This window comes from Charadrius vociferus, unplaced genomic scaffold, assembly GCF_000708025.1.
Source record: "Charadrius vociferus isolate BGI_N301 unplaced genomic scaffold, ASM70802v2 scaffold324, whole genome shotgun sequence".
Lineage (NCBI taxonomy): Eukaryota > Metazoa > Chordata > Aves > Charadriiformes > Charadriidae > Charadrius > Charadrius vociferus.
This window is the reverse complement of record NW_009648041.1, coordinates 3,741,118-3,764,577: the sequence shown is the minus strand read 5'-3', so window position 1 is coordinate 3,764,577 and position 23,460 is coordinate 3,741,118. Positions and strand designations below refer to the sequence as shown.

General features: G+C 47.3%; 1 protein-coding gene across 1 annotated transcript in view; it reads right to left on the bottom strand.

The window, feature by feature from the left end:
* The window catches only part of MAGI1 (membrane associated guanylate kinase, WW and PDZ domain containing 1), a 317,178-nt gene extending 309,718 nt beyond the window's left edge, over nt 1-7,460 (bottom strand). The window contains exon 1 of the mRNA XM_009883598.1: nt 7,340-7,460. Within this exon, the coding sequence (XP_009881900.1) occupies nt 7,340-7,460 (121 nt within the window). The remainder of the gene's footprint in view (nt 1-7,339) is intronic.
* Between the last annotated feature and the right edge of the window lie 16,000 nt (nt 7,461-23,460).

Genomic DNA, 23,460 nt, shown 5'->3' with positions numbered 1-23,460 from the left:
GTGTTCCACTGTAGGATCTTCTCCCTCAAAGCCGAGTATTTCCATTGGGCTTCCAGGCCCGATCTCCCAATTTTTGAGGTGAAACTCCCACTGAAAGCCAATGCAGCATTGCCTGCTGGTGCCTGCCAATTCCGAGCCACCTCAGGAACTGAAAGACTTCTAAAATTAAGGAATACTAATAAAAAATAAAGCATTTAGCCGGTACACCCCCCAGCCGGGTCCATCCAGCCCAGCTCACACCGGGGCAGTGCAGCCCCGACCCATCAGCCCCGATGCTGAGGATGCAGCGAAGGCAAACCCCGGGGCAGCTCGCACCACCGGCTGGTGCTGAGCCTCTGGACTTGCTGTTCTCCATCCCATTTCTTGGGATGTCCCACGGGAGGGCCAGCTAAGTACTCCCACAGCTCAGGCTGAACTCGCCACTCTCCTGCCCCGCTTGACCTGGGACCCCCTCAGCCCCGGGGAAATGAGGCCAACAGGAGCTCTTCTCTCCTCCGCGTCCGATTCACTTGGTGGCTGCGAGCAGGAAAGGGCCAAAGCTCCTCCATCATCTCCTGATCCACATCCAAGCCACCTCAGACACTGCAGGAGAGTCTCGGAGAGGAGGTCTGGAAACCTTCTCCTCCTCACGGCGACAGGACGGCCGAGCTGCCCAAGTCTGCCGCTCCTCCAGCGACAGCCGGATTCTTCCCACAGCAGAAGGTGGCTCCAAGCGCTCCGCGTCCTCGCGTCAACTCTTCACCCTGTCTCATTAAGACATTCCTCCCCGCTGCCCCCTCCTTGCTCTTAACCTCCGCGAGCACTAATGGGCTCCTTTGCAAATCCAGTGCACATTCAGTAGCGCTCAGCAGGCTCGGAACGCTAATATTCTCATGCATATACAGAAAAGCAAGTTTTATTCTAAACAGAAGTGGCAGCTTCTAATTTAAGACTATATAATTTGACTGCTAGGCACAACAAAAACTACCTATTTCCCATGTAGGCAAACAGTCTGTTATAACACCGTCTCAAGGTGCAATTTCAAATAAAGGCGACCGACTTTTGCGTTACACAGAGAGCGTGCGTGGGTTCCCTTTGCTGCTCACCCCTCCTGCTGGGGCTCACTCCCCGGTAGCCCGGTTGTATTTTTTTATGGATGAAAATTCCACTCCTTCTGCTAACACCACCAACCAGTCACCCAAGAGCAAGAATTGCATTAAATTACTTCACCCGCAGCCAGGCTGCCCACGGGGACAGGGGTGAGGGAGCGGGTGGAGGGGAGGCAGCCAGGGACCAGAATCCCACATGATCCTAAACACGCACAGGGCTTCTCAACTGCTTTTTAAAAATGCTTAGCCTTCTTTACACGTGTGTCCGTGTATTTATACATGCATATACATGTGCACATATATAGAATCACAGAATGATCAGGGTTGGAAGGGACCTCTGGAGATCATCTAGTCTGACCCCCTGCCAGAGCAGGGGTACCTACAGCAGTTGCACAGGACGGCGTCCAGGCGGGTTTGGAATGGCTCCAGAGTGGGAGACTGCCCCACTTCTCTGGGCAGCCTGTGCCAGTGCTCTGCCACCCTCAAAGTGAAAAAGTCCCTCCTCATGTTAAGATGGAACTTCCTATGCTCAAGTTTGTGCCCATTACCTCTTGTCCTGTCACTGTGCACCACAGAAAAAAGACAGTTCCCATCCCCCTGGCACCCTCCCTTTAGGTATTTATAAGCATTGATAAGATCCCCCTCAGTCTTGTCTTCTCCAGAGTAAAAAGCCCCAAGTCCCTCAGTCTTTCCTCATAAGAAAGATGCTCCAGTCCCCTCATCATCTTTGTAGCCCTTTGCTGGACCCTCTCCAGCAGTTCCCTGTCCTTCTTGAACTGGGGAGCCCAGAACTGGACACAGTACTCCAGATGCGGCCTCACCAGGGCAGAGCAGAGGGGAAGGATGACCTTCTTTGACCTGCTGGCCACACTCTTCTCGATGCCACCCAGGATGCCATTGGCCTTCTTGACCACAAGGGCACACTGCTGCCTCATGGTCATCCTGTTGTCCACCAGGGCTCCCAGGTCCCATGCCCTCCTATAACATGCAATTTAAATCACGCACAGTGTCACTGCAGTGACTTGTGTGCCCATCACCAACAGACCCAGCAGAGCTCTGACAGCCCCACACACTTGGCTGCAGCCGGTGGGCTCTTGCAAGCCGCCGGGGGCACTGCTGCTCCACTGCCCAGGCAGGATCGGGACCTGCTACACCCCACGTTGCACCTTTTCCTTGCCGAATCGCAGGAAATACAAACTTTCCACTTCTAGGCACTGGACCCCCGTCTGAACCAGGCACAACCTCGCTCCAGCAGGAAACATCCCAACCGCACGGATCCGGAGCACGATGCACGCGGCTTTATCCGCTTTATTTTTCAACCTGCTGAATTGCCAGAATATGTTTAGCTGTTATACACGGACCTCAGATCCATAATCCCACCCTCAGCAGCTGTTTCAGTGGCTGTGGTATTTACAGCAGATGTTATGGCTCCGTAGGAAGGTAAAACAATCGAGACTTCCGAAATGGGGGCTGCGGGGAGGTGAAGCAGAGCACAAAGCCCGCGCCGAGATGCAGCCGGGCTCGGACACTCAGCTGCGGATGCAGCACCAACGTATGCGGTAAAGAGCCATGTCGCAGCGTTCAACAGCTTAAGGAAATTTCAAGTGTTATCACAGTGGCATGAAAAAGCTGTCAGCTGCCTGCGAGTCAAGCAGCAGAGGCTGAAATTCAGCGTTTAAAGGATGATTAAATATAAGTGACTTAAATTATACATTCCAGTTCTTGGAACTGACACCATTTAAAACACACCATCTATTCCCCATTTCCTCTGACACTGATTACTATCCACTAAAAGATGAGCATTTTCTTACAGGCACTCAAGCACCAAACTAGGGATTTATAAATTGGAGATAATTAAAAGGTTTTGCATTACAAATAGAGTAAAAAATTCACATTCCATGGGGCACCTGAGAACACTTAAAGAGTCAAAATGGACATTTTATACCTGAAAACCTGCCTGCTCTCTATCAAGGCTGCTAATTCAGGCACAAGAAGCTTCGAACTATGTTACAGCAGATTCACAGTCAAACATTTGCTGAAGTGGTGGACGACCCACGACAGAATTGCGGCCCGTCGTTCATTCCTCCACACGAAGCTCTGTAAGCCAAAGCTCTTTTAAGCTGACACAAATAAATTGCCCGTTTCTCCTTAACAAATGTACAGAGTGACTTGCAAGATGTCACCTTTCAGATTTCAAAGACGGAGGCCATACAATTTTCTTGGCTAGCAATGATGGCGCTCTACCAGGAGCAAGGAAGGGAGGCTCGAGGGATAGGGATCACCCAAGGTCACAAGAACTGGGAGAGCCCCTTCCCCATCCACCCAGAGCACCACAGCCCCTGCCAGAGGCCAGTTTGGTTGGCCCCAATTCCTGATAGACCGGCAGCTCCTCGCAACTGGGGGCACACTGTGGCCTTGCGGTCAGAGGCCACCACCCAGAGCATCTGAGTATTTGTCTTTGCCTTGGACAGAAATTGTGCTGGTGGTGTGAGCAAGAGACACCATGCTTGTGAGCTTCAAAGGAAACCATCTGAGACCATTTAGCCCTCTGAAATGGTTTGGCAGGAAGACTTTTGTTCTTAATTTAGCCTGGAGAACCAGGAGAAACCCATGAAGAGTCAGTGGGATTTTCCAGCTGAGAACAAGTTCTTACCCGGCATTTCTAACCCACAGAGCTCAAAGTGCTCTGCAAGAACCACCAACCCCTTTCTCTCAGCAGGGAAACTGAGGCACAAGTCAGTCTCTCTTGTGAAGCCCTGGGGCAAGCCAGTTGCGATGTCCACCCCTTGCACCGGGCTGCCAGCCACCAAGGTCATGGTCCTTTCCTTACACCTTGCCGCGTGCCGTTTGGCAGAGATGTGTCGCATTTGAACAACTTGACTGATACGAAAAGGCATTAGGACTGGTTGCTTTAGTCATCTTGACATGCAAAGCTTTGATGCATTGCAAAACATTACCCTGGACCAAAAATAAACCTAGCAAGTGATGGTGGAAGGGCTTCAACACCCAGGGGCGATGGCTGGAGCCGTGGCAAGGGGAGCTAAGACTGGAAGTCACAACTTTATCCCCATTATACATACCAGAAAAAAAACAAACCAAGAGGCATGGCAAAGAAAAGCAACTTGCTGCTGTGCTGAGACGGTTGAGAGCAAAGCCCCTCAAAATCCTTCCTGCATTCTGGTCTCATGCAGGATGCCGGACTCTCCACCCCGGTGACACTGCACGTGAAGGGATTAACACCTGCCAGTGCGACAGCAGATGATGGAATTGCACATGGGCATCTCAGTGACTTCAAAAAAGGTCCTTTTAACATGATTTGCTTCCCTCCCCTGAAATTTTCAAGCCAGAAAAAGCGGTATCGATCTCACTGGCTGGTAGGAATAAGACAGAGACCAATTAAGCACAGAGAGCTCACGGAAGGAGTCTCCAAGGAATCTTTTCATTTGAACAAGGAACCTTACAAAATACCAGAAGAAAGAGAAAAAAGAAAAAGAAAAAAAAAAGTAAAAAAGCCTAATTCTGCATCTTCACTGCCAGCTCACTTTTCGCTGCACTCGCAGGAGCGCAGAGCATCGTAGACTCAGAACAGGAGAAGCAGCTCTGAGATACTCAGAGGAGAGCTGTGGCTGCGAGCATAAGACAGAGGGAGAGGAGAGGCAATACAAACAGCAGCAAATATAAACAGTGACTCATGACACGCAGCAAATAAACAGCGCTGTAACAGCTTTTGCAATTATAATTCAAACCAAAATAAACAAGAATGACAGTCCAGCACAACGAAAGGGAGGATGACAGTGAAGGGCGGGGGGCGCGGGTACTCCATCACATCCACATCTGTTGCTCTCATAACATCCCAAATGAGCAGCTCCAGAAAGAAAAAGAGAGAGGGAAGGAAAAATGTATGGGACAGCAGCAATTTCTTGTGATCTACGTCCATGCTTGAAGTTTTCATGACTGCACTGAGAGCAGAATTTATATCCCAAAGCCATGTAGCAGCCTACAACACTGCTACTGATTTTGACCCCCGGGCCCTGAAAGCACCTCTAGCAACAGAAATAAAAAGTCCAACTTGGTGGGTTAAAGAGTAAAATAGGCCTCATGTGGTGGGTGGATGGACAGAAGGCAACAGAGTGGGGGGGAGAAATCACACTATCGGCAAGAGGCACTGGCTTAACTGCTCTGCAAATCCTCCAGTGAAGCATATTCACAATTTCTTTTGCTGTTGCTTCATTACCCTCCTAGTGAGGAACTCTCCCCCAGTACGTACCTCGAATATTCTTTTCAGGCAAATCAAGGTATTTTCCCCCAGTGGGTACTAAAAGCTGCTCATCATCCTTTTTACAGAAATCTCTTATGCGTCAGAAAATGTATTGCCTGCACTCAGGCTTCTATTTCCAAATACAATTCCTTCAGCTTTCCCTCTCTGGCCTCATTTGCCGAGCCTCCCATCTGTGCGGTTCATCTCCAGACTTGCAAGCGTGACCGTTTCCCTCCCGCCTCGCACCGCCCGGCACCCCTCGCTGCAGCGAGAAGCAATTATCAGCCTTGTCTTACGCACAACGCTTCTGTAATGATGACTCAGAGAGAGATTTGACTGCTTTCCTCAAACCTCAAGACGCTGTTGACTTGTTCGAGCTGGCCATCCACAACAGCCCCCATCACCACGTACCACCCTGCGCCGCTGCTCCTCCTCTCCTCGCTGAGCTCCTGCTCCCTCCAGAGCCACCACTGCACCCTCCTCTTCCCTGAACCTCACAATGCAGGTGCCCCATCGCTTTTGCTGTTCACCAAGATGATCTGAAGTTCTGCTCCGAAGCCTTCGTCACATCAGCAGCCCCTCTCATGCACTAACGGGTTATCCCATTAAAGAGGGAAGTCGGACAGACTTGCCTATTTTTTTTCTTTTTAAGTTAGCTTTTCTTTTAGACCCCATCCTCCTCCTCTCTGCTGTTCACAAATTGCTCTGGAACTTTTTTGAGGAATCGGGGTCAGATTCTCTGATCCTTTATTTTCTGGGTCTTCCCTTCACCTCCTCACTGAAGGTCTGGAGTGGGCTTCGCTCTGCTCCTCTTCCCTCCCCACCACATCCCTGGGGAACATGGACAGCAATCACCAATGCTTCAGAGCTTCCTGAGACCAGGTTTTCCTCAAGTCATCTAGAATAATTTCACCAATGCCAGCACACATGAGCAGTGGATAATCCCTTCTTTCTCTATTCACATTCCCTTACGTCCCCTATCTGAAAAATCTACACATCTGTGGATGTAATTAGCATTACAGTTTTGTGAGGACCGAAACAGAGGAAGCACAGAGCACGTCCACCTCTTGCAACCCCTCATCTCTCCGGGCTTGCTCTGCTCCTCTATGCCCTTTCTCACATATTCCACTTTTTCTGCAAGAACTTCCCCCAATTTGGAAGCCTTCAAATAAATAGTTTTTCCACTAGAGGGCACAAAGGCAATTTCTCCTAAATGGAAGCTGATGTTAGAAGGATTAATAAAACAATTACTTGCACCTCACCAAAGGTATTTCAAACTCCAAGAAATTAACACTTAATAAGTTGAGATGTAGTTCCAACTCACCAACACCACCAAACACCTCTAATGTGTAGAGACTGCAAACCTAGAAATCCAAAAGCAACACTAACAAGATCTCCTATACAACACTAAGCACTTTATCCAGCGATTTCTACACTGCCCACAACTTCTCATTAGGCACAGACCACGGTATTAAGACAGCACTGCAGACAGAAAATCCATCCTAGTACTTTCTGAGTTGAACTTATCCAAATTCAGCTTCAAGTTGCTGAACTTTTTTACGCATTTGTTTCCCAGATCAAAAGAAGTTCTCTTCCAGCAAAGATCTTCTGTTTGCGGATACTTTTAGATCATAGTGGGTCACCTCCTGACCCGTCTTAGGTAAACTAAAGAGATTTTAGCCTTTAAGGCTCTTCTACACAAGCCAGCTTTTCCAGCTTTAAAGCTTGTACTGTAAACTTCTTACAGGTTGAATCTATAACCATGACGCCTTAACCAGTTCCTCACCAAAGAACAGTGCTGGTCTGTAAGAAATGTATAAACTCAACAGGAAAGCAATTAAGTCAAACATCTGGTTACAGAAACCCAATGAGCGGGACAAAAGCAGTCAGTTCAGAGCAGTATGTACCTTGAGAGCACGGTGGCCCTCAGGGTTCATCAGCTTCCCCAGCCCCACCAAGAGCTTCAGGCACAGCAAGCCTTGCGTGAACCTACCTTGCCGACTTCTGTAATCCTGACAACCCGCTCTTTCGTGGCCCAAGCCCAGGAGATGTGCAAGCGCTTGGTAGCCCACTCGTGTGCGGGTGCCTACACGCACACCCACGCTCCCCTCCATGACCGGCTGTCCTTCGACGCGCACTCACTCACTCCTCCAGCCTGCAGGCAGCGAGGGTTGGGTTCTGCCTACCACCGCCTGTGGATTTCCACTTACTGGAAGGTTTGGCATGAACGGAGCCAGCCCAGAGACTTTTGCTAATGGAAGAAGAGAGACAATAGCAATACGCAGGTGCTTCCTCCCATTTAAAGTGTTTACTTGTGCAGCTTAACACAGTGACGCGATTGTGAATTAGATCTGCATGCTGGTTTACAGAGTTCAAAAGGCAGCATGTAACAAAAGGAACCCCAAAATACTGCTTATTAAATGAAACGCTGCAGATGAAGTGGGTTTTTTTCTTTCTTTTTAAGCTCTGCTTCCTTTTCCAATGCCAAGTAAGAGGGTTTTTCCAACCGTACAATAAAAGCAATTTCAAATGGGAAATGATACATGCTATATCAAAACAAAACAAAACACCCAACACAAAAGCCAACGATTTATCAGTCTATCTCCACTGCCCTACGCAGCAGCTCCTTGTGGCACGGAACGGACAACTCTCGCAGCTACTAGTGAAGGCTGAACTCAAGACCGTTATAACTGCACGCGCTCTCAGAAAAATCAAAAAGATCAAGAGAGAAGGTATAGCTAAGCCACAACAAAGAGTTAAGGAAAACTTCAGTCCGAAAGAGGAACAAAGGCGTATTTGTTTTATGAGATAAAGCAAGCAATTCAGCTGTGTTCCACAGCAAACCATTTGGCTTAGGAGTGAAACAGGGAAGGGGAAAGGAAAGAAAAAAAAAGAAAAAAAAAAAAAAGAGCATCTGATTCTAATTTTGTTGCCTTAAGCTTATATTACACGAATCAAGATGTTTACTAGGGGTGCCAGGCACTCAAATCCATGGTTGGATCTTGTACATAGGAAGTATCAGATGTGCTGAACATCTTGCAGTTCCCTCTACAGCCAGTGAAGGCTCAAACACACTCAGCGCTTAACAGAATAATAATAAAAATAATAATTAATAATAAAACAACAAATGTCAAGATACTTTTCCTGGTATCTAAATAAACTCAGAAACCAACTTTATAGACACTGATTTATGAAAGTCTCAGTCCTTCCATAGCACACACCACCTTTTTACTATTCGAGAATTTCCAAATAAATTATCCTCATATTCAGGATTCTGAAACTTAAGACTGCACCTCGCTTTCACATAAAACTACACCACAAAATGCTAGATGTGTTGAAACCAATAGCACAGATTCTCATTCCACCCCATTCTCTTAACGTCAAAACAAATAGAATTGAGTCCTTTAATGCAAGTGTTGTATTATTTTGCCCACTCTCCCCAGTCGCTGCTATTTTAGATGTGCTTCCATTGATTTTCCTTCTTGGTGGGAACAGACTGAATGGGATTCGGCACTTTACTCTCTGCTATTATTTTCTGTGAGATCTGGTGGGATGATTGTTCAGAGAATGTCAGATCCAGACTCCTACCATTCTCTATCATCAGTGAAACTAGAAATGGCAATTAAAATCTTCTCCACTCCTTCTCTCGACTGCTCCTGTCACAGACGTGCTGGAAAGTAAGTGGAAAGTACTATTTTCATTGATGCGAGTGACAGAGTAATGCAATGGCTTAAAAATAGCAGGTTAATAATTCTACAGTTGCTGTTGTGCAGCTCAGCAATCGTATGTCCAGTTTACTACACTTCTCCTTAAAGTAACATAAGAACATAGGCAGATGTGTGCTAAAAACAGCTGCAGCAACTCATGAACTCAACTGCTGACTAACAGTTTGGACCAAACCCGTTTTACCTGTGCTGAAACGGTCTGTCTGCACTCTCACCTCCACAACCACTCTCCTCATGTGAAACAGCACTAGCAAACAGCAGGTGGGCTTCATAACCACTTAAACCACCATGTCTGTTCTGCAAACAAATCTCTGGTAAACAAAGGCTACATGAGCATAGAATCATAGCATGGTTAGAGTTGGAAGGGACATTAAAGATCATCCCGTTCCAAAACCCTGCCATGGGCAGGGACACCTCCCACAAGACCAGGTTGCTCAAAGCCCCCTACAACCTGGCCTTGAACACCTCCAGGGATACGGCATCTACGGCTTGCCTGGGCAACCTCTTCCAGTGTCTCACCACTCTCACAATAAAGAATTTCTTCCTAATATCTAATCTAAATCTACCCTCTTTCAATTTAAAACCATTACCCCTCGTCCTATCACGACACTCCCTGATCAAGGGTCCCTCCCCAGCTTTCCTGGAGCCCCTTTAGGTACTGGAAGGCCGCTATAAGGTCTCCCCGGAGCCTTCTCTTCTCCAGGCTGAACAACCCCAACTCTCTCAGCCTCTCCTCATAGGAGAGATTTTCCATCCCTCTGATTGTTTTTGTGGCCCTCCTGTGGACCTGCTCCACCAGGTCCATGCCTTTCGCGTGATGAGGGCTCCAGAGCTGGACCCAGTACTCCAGGTGGGGTCTCACCAGAGCAGAGTAGAGGGGCAGAGTCACCCCTCAACCTGCTGGCCACACTTCTTCTGATGCAGCCCAGGATATGGTTGGCTTTCTGGGCTGTGAGCACACATTGCTGGCTCACCTGAAGCTTCTCATCAACCAACCCCCCCAAGTCCTTCTCCTCAGGGCTGCTCTCAATCCATTCTCCACCCAGACCATATCTGTGCTTGGGATTACTCCAACCCAGGTGCAGGACCTTGTACTTGGCCTTGTTGAACTTCAGGAGGTTTGCACAGGCCCACCTCTCCAGCCTGACCAGGTCCCTCCGGATGGCATTCCTTCCCTCCAGTGTGTTGACTGCACCACACAGCTTGATGATGTTGTTGGCAAAGTTGCTGACGGCGCACTAAATCTTACTGTACATGTCACCAAAGATGTTAAACAGCGCCAGTCCCAATACCGACCCCTGAGGAACACCAGTCACTCGTTACTGGTCGCCACTTTAACATCGAGCTGTTGACCGCAACTCTTTGAGTGCAGCCATCTAGCTAATTCCCTATCTACTGAGTGATACATCTGTGAAGTCCATGTTTCTTCAATTTAGAGACAAGGATGTTGTTCAAGCATCTACAGTCTTCTCTAAGTTACCCACAAAAATGAAGACAAGGCATTGTGTGCAATGTGTTCTCAGGAACACGCAGCGGGATGTACTGCTCCAGGGTAACTGCTAGGTAGTCTGCCCAAAATCACTCAGCATCACTATGAGCAACCCATCCTGAATTGCTCCACCGTCCCTCCCAGGAACTCTGCAGAGGGGAACCAGGGACCTTGCAAGGTGGCAGACAGGAAGACAGCACTCCTGTGTCTCTTTGATTGTTGGTTTTAGTCTTTAGTCTTGCTGGACACAAGCAACCCGTGTGTTTTATTTTTATGGCCTTCATTCTACTGCTGCACTCAGTTCCTGAAGAGATATAAGATGCCATTGCTTTAGAGAAAATTCAACTGAAAAAAAATTTAACGCACATTCACTGAAAGACAGCATCAGAAAGTAAACAGGTGAAAGTAACTTCATTTACCAGCAGTGGCTTATGGATGCTCAGAGACGCTGAGATTTATTACACACTGTCTTGGGCAGGTGGGAGGACAGTGGGAGCAGAGGGGAATTTCTGGCTGTAAAATGTCTCAAATGGCAAAACCCAAACATGTCTTTACCAGACCTGTTACTTGTACTCACTCCAAGGCTGAGAGAAGGGGGCAGCCAGGGGCCCAAGCCGTTGCTGAGGACGCCCAACATCCTCCAGGACAGCGATGCAAGTCCAGGGCTTGGTCCCACTGGGGCAGGAGGGCTGCAGGAAAGCTGTCCCCTCCCAGTGCCGCTGCTGGGCACCATGTGCCGGTGCACCAAGCCCTGCACAGTTCAGTGGGACAATGGGATTGGGTGGGACAAATTGGGAAAAATATTAGGAAAGGCTTTTCCAAAGGTCTTAGTATGACAGAAGAGGCCAAGTTCTGCCTTACAAGTAATAACTACAAGGAAACACTTCCATGGGAAAACACACTTCTGCAAAATCCTGAGCTCTTTTTTTGTTTCAAATGACTGAGAATAGAAGAAACGATTCACCCCCGAAGGACTGCAGCCTGCAAGACCTGAATCCTGAAAGCAGCAACGCACAGAAGTTGGAGGCGAACACAACTACAGTCAGCAAGAAGAACAAATTAAAGGTTTTCATTGTGGCAAATGAGGTTTTCAAATGGACCGGCAGCAACACAATGTTCAAAACTTTGTTGCATTACTTTTATGATTCCTCCCAGCAGCATGCAACAAAACATATCTGAGCTGTAATCAATTTCTTACAGCCTTATATAAACATTATAGGAATTTTGTCCTCTGTAATACTTCTTGCTCTCAAGGCTGCAATAAATAAGTCAGTTACAACCCTGCTGCCGCTTTGTCTCCTGTCTTGCTGTCTCGAGTCACTGCTTTTATTTCTTTTAAGCTACCAGTGTAACCACTTTCAGCTTCAACAAACAATTTAAACGTAACCTGTAGCTAAACTCGAGGCAGAATGAAGCATTTTACATTCACAGAGGAGGAGCAGAAAGGAAAAGCTATTTTCCACTGCTAATACCACCTCCCTTCCATCTACAATCTCTTCCCAGTATCAAGGAAGGGAATTCCGACTGCATATCTCTTAACCAACAGCTCAGAGAACTGGGCCTGGGAAGTCCAGGAGACAGCAGTCACTATATTCACATTTTCAAAAGCTGTGTAACAGGCACCCTGGCCACGGCCACATCAGCTGATGAGGATGCTACCACTGGCCCTTGCACGTTGTTGGCAAGCCACCTTTTCCAGTGTCACCTCACTGCTTGAAGAGTGTTTTGCTCGTATCTTAGGGGGACAGGAGAGGACCAGGATGCTCAGCTCCCGGAGGGACGCATGCCATTGAATCTTTTGAAGATCTATCTTCATCACCTTCTGGGAGATGAATCGCTCCACTCCAGGACCGCACTTCAGCCTGTCCTCAGGCCCTGCCCAAAGCACCTCACCCAGCAGATCCAGGCACAACTATCATGCTGTGTCCCAGGTTGTACGGACATCTGAGAGGGGAATTGCCTGGGCACACTTTAGGGTCAGGACTCATGGCAAATTCACCCCACCACTACAATAAAGCACCAGGGAAGGTAGGGAGCAGCGGGGGAGAAGAAGAGACACCTAAGATGACTTCTAAGCATTTGCATCCTTTGAAGACTTCACTCATGCATAATTGAAAGGGATTGTTTGGACTACGAGAAAGTAGAATTTATTTTTTTTCCCCACTACCAGACCCATCACGTGAAGGATGCTGTCATACAATTGCCTCGGGGGAGGTTTGCAAACTTGGACAATTTACTGAGAAGCAAAGCAAACTACTACTGTCAGCAAGTGGATCAGAGCCCAGATCCCCGAGAGGTTCTGACAATGGGAGGACCCAGAAAAAATAAGCCAGCCTTGACCCGGCGTCGGGGGAAGCCGAGAGGAGCACACACATCTATTTTATTTCACTTCACACTAACCTCCATTTGACCAGTTACACAAATAAATCTCTGCTTGTCCCAAGCGCACTTCTAGAGACAGAGGGAGAATTCAGAAAACCTCACAACACAGCCAGACCTCACTGGTCACTGCATTGCGACTGAACTCAAGGGTTTCAAGAAATAAAGCATTAAGCAGGCAAGAATGGCACATACAGCCCATAAAACAAGGGAAACTTCATCCAGAAAAAAAAAAGTAATCCATGCTTAGAAGAGAAAAAAGACAAAAGGTACTTAGGGATTTGATATGTGATCATGATCACTTCCATTCCTCATGGGCAGAGAAGCAGTATCTGGTCCCTGGAGAATATATCCCAGGGCAGTGAGAGACACGGGAGCAACAGCCCCGGCACCAACCCAATGGGGACCGGACACAGCTGCCGCCGCAGGGACCTGCAGCCTTTACAGCTAGGGAAGGCACCATGCACACACTCCGCACCAACGCAGGGCTTTGGCCTGACTGAAAGAACAAAGCAAGAAGTGTTTATGATGTCCGGACTGCCCTCAGCGCAGGAGGGATCCGGCACATCTTGTTTTCAAGCAGCACCGTGCCGCAGCGCTGGCAGCTCCGTGTAACTGTACTTCTGCTCTCCTTAGAGCAGAGGGTCCCCAGGGGCAGGACTGCACCTTCACAAACTGATTTACAACATCTCCCGCACACAGTTCTCCTGAGGCTCCATTACTGAGGCTATTCGGAAACTGCTGCTATGAAGGTGGTACGCTTACACCTCATCTCAGCTTCCCCTTGCTTAAATCAGTGGAGCTCAGACGTTCACTTATCACTGAACCCTACAGCGCAGGGTCAGCTTATGTGTGCCAATATCAAAGTAAGCCTGATGTAAAGCCTCTCATTTTCTAATTGACTTAGTTAAACAGCGTGAAGACTCCCCAGATTAATACGATAATGGCAATATGGGCTTGTGAAGGGGCGTAACGCAGCCAAGGGCAGGAATGGAAGTCAAAGCCCTAAACCCTTACACACACCAAGTTAAACAAACCATCCTCTGCAGCTGAGAGCAGTGATCATCCCACGTCCTCTGCAACACCGAGGCAGAGCGACGATTTGTACAGCCGACCCCGAGCAGCGGAGATGATCCAGCCAAAGGCACGCTCCCCGGGGCAGGTCAGAAGAAACACAGCACAAGTCAAGTGAAAAATAAAGAAAACTTTCAGACTGCTTAAGATGTTCTCCCCTCCCTCAGAGGCTCACCCAGCCCCACCACCTCTCCTGCACACCCTGCCCGTGGCAGAAGATGCTGCCCACCAAGATGGCCAAGGCTTGACCTGAGCTTCCCATCAGGAAGGTTCGGCTCAGGCCTCTGGAGCACGGGAAGCTGCAAGCAAGGCAGAGGAGATGGAGTCACTGCTTCAGTGCACTGATCCATACAGACAGCAAGAGGCAGGGGAAGGGAAAAAAAAATGCACTAAAAATTCTTTTGACAGGGTGAAAAATGAAAGCAAAGTGAAACACAGCTCAATCTGTCAAAACAAAATCACAGCAAGCCCACTGAAAAGAAAAAACCACACAGCTCAACTCGCATTTTCTAGTAGGCAATAACTGGTACATTTGTTTTCTTGAAGAGAAGCGGGTGGGTTAAGTTTGCCAGACAACACTGAGCAGATCTGAAAGGTAATCACATCAGAAGCGCAAACAATGAAATTTTGCAGTGGCTCTAAACACAACCGGGGACATTAAGGACTCGCTCACTTCCACCTTGCAATTCAAAAGACTCTCAAAGAAGTTTTTACAGTTGCGCTGTTGGGCTGATGGATGGAATCCCAAGCGCCTGATCAAGACAAGCTTTGCCCTTTCCCTCTGAGCTCACCATTCAAAGAGGAAAGATGATGCTCTTAATAGCAAACGAGTCACAAATTGGCACGGCAAAAGGTCCCGTACAGTGCATTTTTGGTCAGGATGGTAAAGGTCAACCTAATATTCAGAGTACAGAGAACCCATTAACCTGGTAAGAGAGTTCTAACAACGTTACCCAGAGGGTATTTTGAATGGTGAGACAGCTTGTAATTAGCTTAGGTGGGCCAACCTAATTATTCATGGCCTGAGGAAGCATCTCCCAATGCAAGAGGGGTACAAGATATATACTTATAGTTCTTTCCCGATAAGCTCATTATAAGCTTTCAGAGATGAATGACCACAGCATTTGACTGTTTTCGTGCAACCTGGAGACGCACGCAGTAATGAGCAAGGGAGCAGGAGAACAAAGGCAGGGGCTGTGTGGGACTCTTAAGTGAAGAAGGAGAAAAAAAAGAAAATCCAAAAAAAAAAAAACGACACACAAAACCAGACTTCTGCTACACTACAATGTGAAATTGCAATTTGCTACCTTCATTTTGAAACGGACAATTATACGCATGCCCATTATATATAAATGTGTGAACAAGCATTTCCATAAAACCCATTTTAACAAGGCCTCAAGCATTAAAAATGGGAAATAATATGGTGGAAACAGTTAATACAGATGTGTAACACCCCATATATATTCAGAACTGCATTCGCACATTAAAATCTTAAAACCATTCTTCCAAATAAATCAGCATTTTAAAAAAAAATCTAATTTTCCAATGTTTCCATTCCAGCAGACCTTTGCCTGCTCAGACCTTTATTAGCCGTAACAGGGTTGCAGGTCTGCACAGAAATCAATCTACATCAAACTGGGACCTGCACAAGATAGATGGGAGGAGGAAAAAGATTTTTTTAAAGAGGTTTCTTTTTTCTGTTTCTCATTTATTTTTTTCAGGGCACCTTCTAACATGTCTAAGTCTCCCCAGTACACACAGCTTTTCCAATTGTATCTGCATTGTTTTAACCTCTCCTCGTTATCACATCTATTGGTTACCTATTTTTGCAAGGGCTGAAATTCTACCACTTTTGTATTACAAATTCTCTCTCTCCTGCCTTGAGGTTTCCCCTTTCATTAGAAATTAACTTTTCCATGTCATAGATCATCCTTCTCATAGCCAAGTGCTTGGTATCTGGTACCCTTTATTCCCACGATACCCTTGGACAAAGCCGAGAAGAGCAAACCATCCTTGGTGTCAGCGAGCTCAGGCCACTTCATTTAGGCGATTGTTTACATATGTGCATGCCATATTTCAAAATCAACTATTTATGAGGGTGGGTAAATCTTAAGGAAATCGTTATCACATTTACTTTGGTTTCACCACTGATTTGAAGAGGGCTGTGATGCTGCTCCTCAGCTGTAGCGCACTACAGAAGATTCCCAGCAGCATCCCTTGCATCTGAGATAAGCCCTCAGTAAGAGGTGGGGAGAAAATGAAATTTAACCCATGGCTACAATTCCTATCCTCTGGCTCAAACTCTAAGTCTCCTTCAACTGCTAGTTCAGTATTTTCATCTACTAAAATATACGAAATCACTAGGATCTAGTGGAGGAGGAAAGGAACACGTATGCAGCTCTCCAGCAGTGCAATTCAAATTTTGTTAATTTTTACAAAGCCTAATAAAGTAGCGTCCAGGAGTACCAAGCAGCTCTAATGAGTGTCCTGCTGCTGACCTTCACTCGCTCGCGTACCCGTACACGATAATCCTGTCTCCTCCTTGGGCAGGACTGTGGATGTTCATCAGGAGGCTGTGAATTCCAGCCCCACCTTTGGGAGCCGACAGCAGCATCACTGCCAGGCACAGGCAGGACCGGGGCTGCCAAGAGAGCACTCGGCCGGCCAAGGGGAATCATCCTGCCAGACAGACTGTACGGGCGCACCTTTGGCTACACGTGGACATTTCTGACACAACTTGGCCTCTACAGAACAGGATCAAGAGGGAATTTATAGAGACTCCCATTACCCATCGCCTTCTCTATTTTGGTATATGAAAAGCAGTTTGAAGGTGCGAAACTACAAGCAAAGAACTAGTATTTGCCATTTTCCATTAGGGTCTGAGAGAGTCTAATGATTTTTTTATTTTTTTTTTTTTGAAAGGCTTCTAATGATGCAGCTCCTTTTTGTGTTCATTTAAATGTGCTCTGCCTGGTGTCCCAATTAGTGTGATTTATCTACTAGCACTTAAATCACACAAACGAGACTTGGGGACCTGCAGCTCTAAGCAGAGCCAACACGTAGACCTCACATTTATGCACGGGCAGGTCTCCAGCTTAAGTGTATTTTTCACTGTTAAACAAAAAAAAAAAGTGCTTGTAGGCCACCTTTGATACGAATGGCTGTTAGAGCCTGCGCCAGCTTGGGAGCTGTGCTCGCAGGCACGTGTGTCTGCCATATGTGAACACTCACCCTCACTCAAAGATGAGCCCCGGACAATCTCAGCGACGATCTCTTCCCATCTCTTTCTGTGGGACACACGAGGGTGAGTACCACCACTCCCACAAGAGGCTCCGCACGTCGGTCCTTCTGCAGGACCCCCTCCCCAACCCCACAACAGGCTCCCCGGTCCCCCTGTGAGAGCTGGGATCCCTGCCGTGAGGATCCCAAACAGAGTGCTCACCTCAGGGATGGCTGCCCACGAGGAGCACACGCCAAAATATCACCATTGTGGCTTCCCAGCAAGCCGTGGTGTCTCACCATGCAGATACCAGAGGACACATTGGCCACACCACTGCTGCGATGGGACAGGGCTGATGCCCATGCGTGCTCCAGAAAGGCCCTTCTCCACTATGAAATAATCAATAAAAGTCAGGAAACAAAAGCAGCAAATGCTGTCGTAGCTCTATCACCTGTTGGGACATGATTTTTAAAGAAACACTCGTCTAGAAAAACCATCTGAGCCCTCTCCACCTCCCAGTTTCTCTGCAGATAAAGCGGGAACAACACCAACCAACACAACAGTCCATGCCATACACCATGAGTGGAAGTCCATGGTCAGTGGCATTCAAAGCACAGCTCTAATTTTCATTCAAACCTGGTCCCACGTCACTATCTTGGTGCCACGTTATTTGTACTTTTTAATCTGCTAAAAACCTAACACATTCTTCCACGCAAACTTAGCCCTGCAAAATTGTTCTCAAAACTGTGAGAGAAAGACTGCAAAATTAAACTCCTTGATAAATACGCAGAAATTTCCTCACCCTTTTGTAAAGCGTAACTGGAAGCGACATGCGCTTTCACAGGGTAAAATCTGGGAAGTGCCACCCCGGCGGTAAATGCCGTGCAAGCCCTGCTTCCTTCCTTATCTCTGGCCAATGAAAGACGCTCCAGAAATTAGTCACCTCCAATTTCCACTATCAGCAAGAACCTTAACAAAGAACGCATTTCCAATGATACCGACCCCTCCTCCGCCCGGGCCAAAGGATTTACAGAAACATACTTTTTTTTTTTTTTAACTGAACACCAGACCAACTCGTGCCCTGGGGGCTCACTGGCCAGAGGAGAACAACTACTGCTCAAACCTCTCTCCTCCTCAGCCCAAGGAATACCATGCCCTGGCTTCAGAAGCTTTTGTTTCCTCTACTGATCACCTTCATCCTGCAAATATGCTTACTTCTAGGCTCGTCTCTCTCTCTCCATTAACGTCCTGCGTTCAACACATTCACATATCCCATGTGTCCTGTTCACTGCTGCATCCACATCCAGGAGTGCAAACAGCCCCTGTTTTACCCCTCCAGTGCTGCCCTCCTGCTTTAACAGAGCCAGCTGTTACGTAGGGCTGGGGAGCAAAAATATAATTATCAGAAAATGTATTTAGGAAGAGTAGATTACCGAGACAAATGGGAACAGTGGGAGAGATGAAAGCAGGTTTGTGCTGGCAAGAGCATGCAGCGATGGCCAAGTGTCCAGATGCCAAGTTGAAGAGGGCACCCTTGCCTCATCTGGTTTTCGTTGGATGGTTGAAACCATCCCTCACGAGCCGCGTTTCAGATGGAGAGATCTCCCTTGCACGTGGCCGGCCAGCAGCACACCCAGCCCCGCCACCACTTCAAAGGAGTCGAGGCATTTCCCGCTGTAATCCAGCTGAACCCTCAAAGACCATCTCCAGCATCCAAAAGTGGCATTTTCCACTCCCTTTTATGGCCCAAGCGAGTGCCTGTCTCTGCTGGCACCATCACTGCCGGAAGGCAGGGCTGGGCAGAGCTGCTCATCAAACACCAATCCAACCCGCCAAAGATGACGGCTCCGCTCCCTCCCTCCCTCCCTGGGAGCATTACTGCCTCCATCACCTACAACCACCCAGCACGCAGCTGCATGGCAGGACTTTGCCCCAGCAGAGGCTAAACTGGCAGCCTCATTAGCAGTTTCTGAGATAAGAGGAAGTGAATTGTCCCAAATGTTCAGCAGAAGGCTTTGGGCCACCCCAGCTGAGCAGCCAGGACAAAGTGTGGGCATAACGTGCATTAGCGGAGGCTAAAAATGGAGCATTTCAACTTCCAAGGCTGCAGCTCTATCATTTGACACAGAATTAAAGTGCTTACTAACATGCACGCATTGATGGATAGCAAACTGCAGCAAGAATAATGGGATGGCAAGAAAAAAAATGGCAAATTAACGAAATAAAGCCGATTCTGATGGCATGAAATTCTTGTCACTCCTGGATTAGCCTGTACTCCATTTATCAACCACTCTGGGGTTTAGTTTTGTTTTCCCTAATTCTAAGGAGGTGCTTTGAAAAATGCGACATTTCTTCCCTCTCCAGAAAAATAAAATCTCATCCACTGCATATTTTTAAGATTAACGATCCAAGGTCAACCTCTCGAAAGGAGCTGTAGTGATGAAATATTTTTCCAAACCACATTTCAGTGAAGAAGAATTTAATCTTGACTTGGGATACTTGTTTTTAAACCTAGGTAGGTTCTGGGGCTTTTTTGGTGCCTTAAACAGTATCAACAAATTAGGACTCCAAGCCTGATTAAATCAACACCCTTCAGGTCAATCCTGGTTACCAAAGTGACAAAGGTCAAGCACTACAGAAAAAAATAATGATTTCATGATGGACAGAAATGGTGTATAAATACTGTCCTATTCTTGTTCTCCCAAAAATGAAAAAAGGAAGCCAAAGCCAGCACTGCCTGACAATAGCATACAGCAGCTGAGCAAAGACACCGAGAGAGAGAGCTGTATTAGTGAAAGGGACCTCTGCTTGGCCAAGATACCCCTTCATTTGGGCAGAAATCAGTACAGGACCCTTATGGACCTCCTCATTATGGGATGCAGTTAAAGCCAGATGCAGCAGCCTCTTTTGGCTCCACCGATGTGTGTAGAAGAGGACATTTACACACAACCAGAGATGGTTTTGCATTAAGTGAATCTGAGGATCCAACGAGCGCTCACCCCAACATTGGAGGATCCAACAATGCTCCAGCCCCAGCACCGCTGCCCCAAGGTGTCCGTGGGTGCTCCCATAGGTGCTCCCACGCTCAGTATTAACATCAACCCAGGTGACAAGGACTGGAGATTATAGCAAATCCACATCAGCCTCCTTTACTGTGGGTAAGGCAGGGTCTAGCAAAGGTGGGCACGCAGGGAAAGGAGGAAAGGAAAAAAAAGAAGAAAAAAACGTGTCCTTCAATTAGCAAAAATTCCCTGGGTGATGCAGAGAAACCTATTGTTCCTAATGCCAGCAAGTAGGTCAGGACCAAACTCTCGAGACTCAAAATCCAGACATCCATCACTAACCTGTGGCTTATATCTACATTTTGCAAAAGAAACGCGGCAGAACAAATTCCTCCAGAAACTGCTGATCTCTGCAGGCTCCAAGGACATGTAAAGAAACTTTTACATGCCAAGTTTTAAACCGTAAGAGCAACAGAAGAGGGCTGTTTGTTCTTAAAACCTGTTCCCCGGCTGAAACCCTCAATTCCAGAGTGAGACTAATGTACACAGAGGTGTTTACAAGCCTCTCCGATGAGAACTTTATAAACGGAAGAGCCGACACAAGCTGAGCTGTAGCCTTGAGAGTTATGAGCGCAATACCACACTCTTCCTGTCTCCAGAGGTGACCCATCTCTTACATGTCAGAGCACACAAGCGTTAATTTGGGACCGATGACTCACAATTCCTGTTTTCCAGAACATTCAAACCAATATTGCAAGGAAACCTGTTGTGGGGTTGTGTTTTTTTTCTCTCCCCCCCTCCACCCTCCCCAGCTGAGTGGCTGGGTAAGAACAGGAAAGGCAGGAAGAAGTAAAAAATTGAGCAAAAAATGGGTAAACACTTCTGTTAACCTTTCCTGAGCCTTCCCCAAGTGATGCGCTGCAGAAGGTCCGCCCTGCGCAGGTCACAGGGCGCGCAGAGGCTTTGCGTCGAAAGGCCGAGTGCTCGTTGGGAACGTTGGCGATGCCCGGTTGATCTGGAGCAAACTGAGGACAACCAGACCCAAAGGCTCAAACATCCCAGGTGCACCATCGCACGCTCAGCCCCTTCTAGGAGTTGCACCGCACCGCCTGGCTGCCGCGGGCTCAGGGGAGCAATATCGTAAGTTTTTATTAGTTCTAAAAAACTAGTACATAAGGGCGCCTGGCTCCACAAGCACTGAAACTTTACATACAGGGGAGAAAAAGAGGAGGGAAAAAAACAGAAAAGGCAGCTGATCACTTAAATTGGCTGGGGGAATGCCAGCGTGGCTCTCTCCAGCGGAACAAAAGGTGTCCCCAGCAAGCGCCAGCCACCAGCAGAGTCCCAAGGAACACGTTCCCGCAGGAGAAGCAAGGACCTGCTGCAGGTATCAAAACCACCCGACGGCTCCCAAAGCTGCCGTCGCAGGAGGCCGGTCTTTGCCTTCGGCGCTGTTTGCACACCGTTGCCAAGGCTGGAAGCTTTTTAAACATTTGCCCTATTTAAACAGTGCCGAAGCAACACAGCTCAGCAGGTGGAAACCCATCCAAGAGGTCCATGCGGGTGCCCTGAGATGGAGCAGTGCCTGCCGGGTCCATCACCGACCGGACCATGATTCTCTTAAAGAATAACATAAAAATGCAGATTATATAAGATTTCTAGCAGAGACAGGCTGAAGGCTCCCAGGTAAGGTAAGACCACACCACACCACGGTTTGGATGGACACTAAGGGCCGCCTTCCCCATGCCCTGGCGATCTGGCAGCCCTGTGTCTTGCTCCCGCAGGTGTCACCTTGGTAAATTAATCCCAAGGGATGTCTTTGCCATCCACCAGTGAACAAACAAAGGGATTAAGTGATAAAATTGTCTACTACCAACCTACATGCAAAGCTACAGCCAGCCTGCACCGCTGGCACAGAAGAAAGCACACAAACATTCAAGGCACCTTCAAACCCTCTCATCAGCTGCTTTTCCTTTCTGAGAAGCATCACCTTTTCTGGAGACGTTGCAGAGCCTATAGTAATTCCTACCAAAAGTGCCATTACTTCATTTCCTCTGAAAAACAACAGCTTTACCAGCCCCTCCTTCCCTCTCTTGATCTCTCGTGAGCAATGCGCTTGGATCTCCAGGAAAGGGGTAAGGTCAGGAGCAAATGCCTGGATTGCTCCCAGATTAGCAGCCCGGAGGGAGTAATTCCAACAGAAAGCATTTACAATATTCTTGGTATTAAACGCTTTTGGCCAAGATGAAATTTGTTAAAGTTTGCACTTTGGGTTTTTTTCAAGCTCTGAAGTCATTTCTTTCCCCAAAGCTGCCTCCACAGGCTGAATTTGTGGGAAAAGGGAGATTTTGCACACAGAAACTGGTACAGCTAAATAATAAACTGAGGCAATTGCTCAGATGCTCAAGCCTGATCAATTATTCTCCACAGAAGCAAAGTACCCACATTAGAAAGGCAAATTGTTGTACCTAAACGGATGATTGTGTCACCCTAATTCCCTGAGATTAATCCTGTTTCAGTCAAACCCTTATCTAAATACAAATAGGAAAACTAAACATACAATCAAGCAAACATCTAAAAAAACCTTGACTACAATTTGGCTGGACAAGAGCTTTATGAGAAGCAGCTGGTTTATACCCAAGATTTCTGAATTATTTTATTGGGATCCAAGAGCTCTTAGAAGAGGCTGACAAGACCCTATTAAATCACCAACATTTAACAGTCCCATTTATTACATTTTGCCCTTCCCCCTCTTCCCAACACAAATCAGTTTTGTCTTTTTTTTTTTCCTTTTTATTTCCCAACTTTACTGATTCTGCACACAATGAATTTCTATCACAATATTGGATGGGGAGCACCTCATCTATTAAAATGCCATCAGTATCAGCTCTGTAGGTGATGACTTCAGAGAGGAAATAGGAAATATCATTGCTTCTCCCCCCCTTCCTCCCCCCCCCCACACTTTACAGCTTAATACTTTCACATTTTCTTGCAAGGAAAAGGGCACTGTGCTCTCAGACTGGAACCGATAAAAACCACTATGAAGCAAAGAAAGGCCTAAAGGCTGAAGGAACCAGTATTAACTCCTGCAAAAAAATACTTTTTCTCAGACCAAGAAAACAGTACCAGGGGAAGATACTGGATGAAGAAAAAAGATGACAGTTTTGGGGTGGGTTTTTTTGATGTCAGCTGGAATCCAACCCACTTTCTTCCACCAAGTTTTTA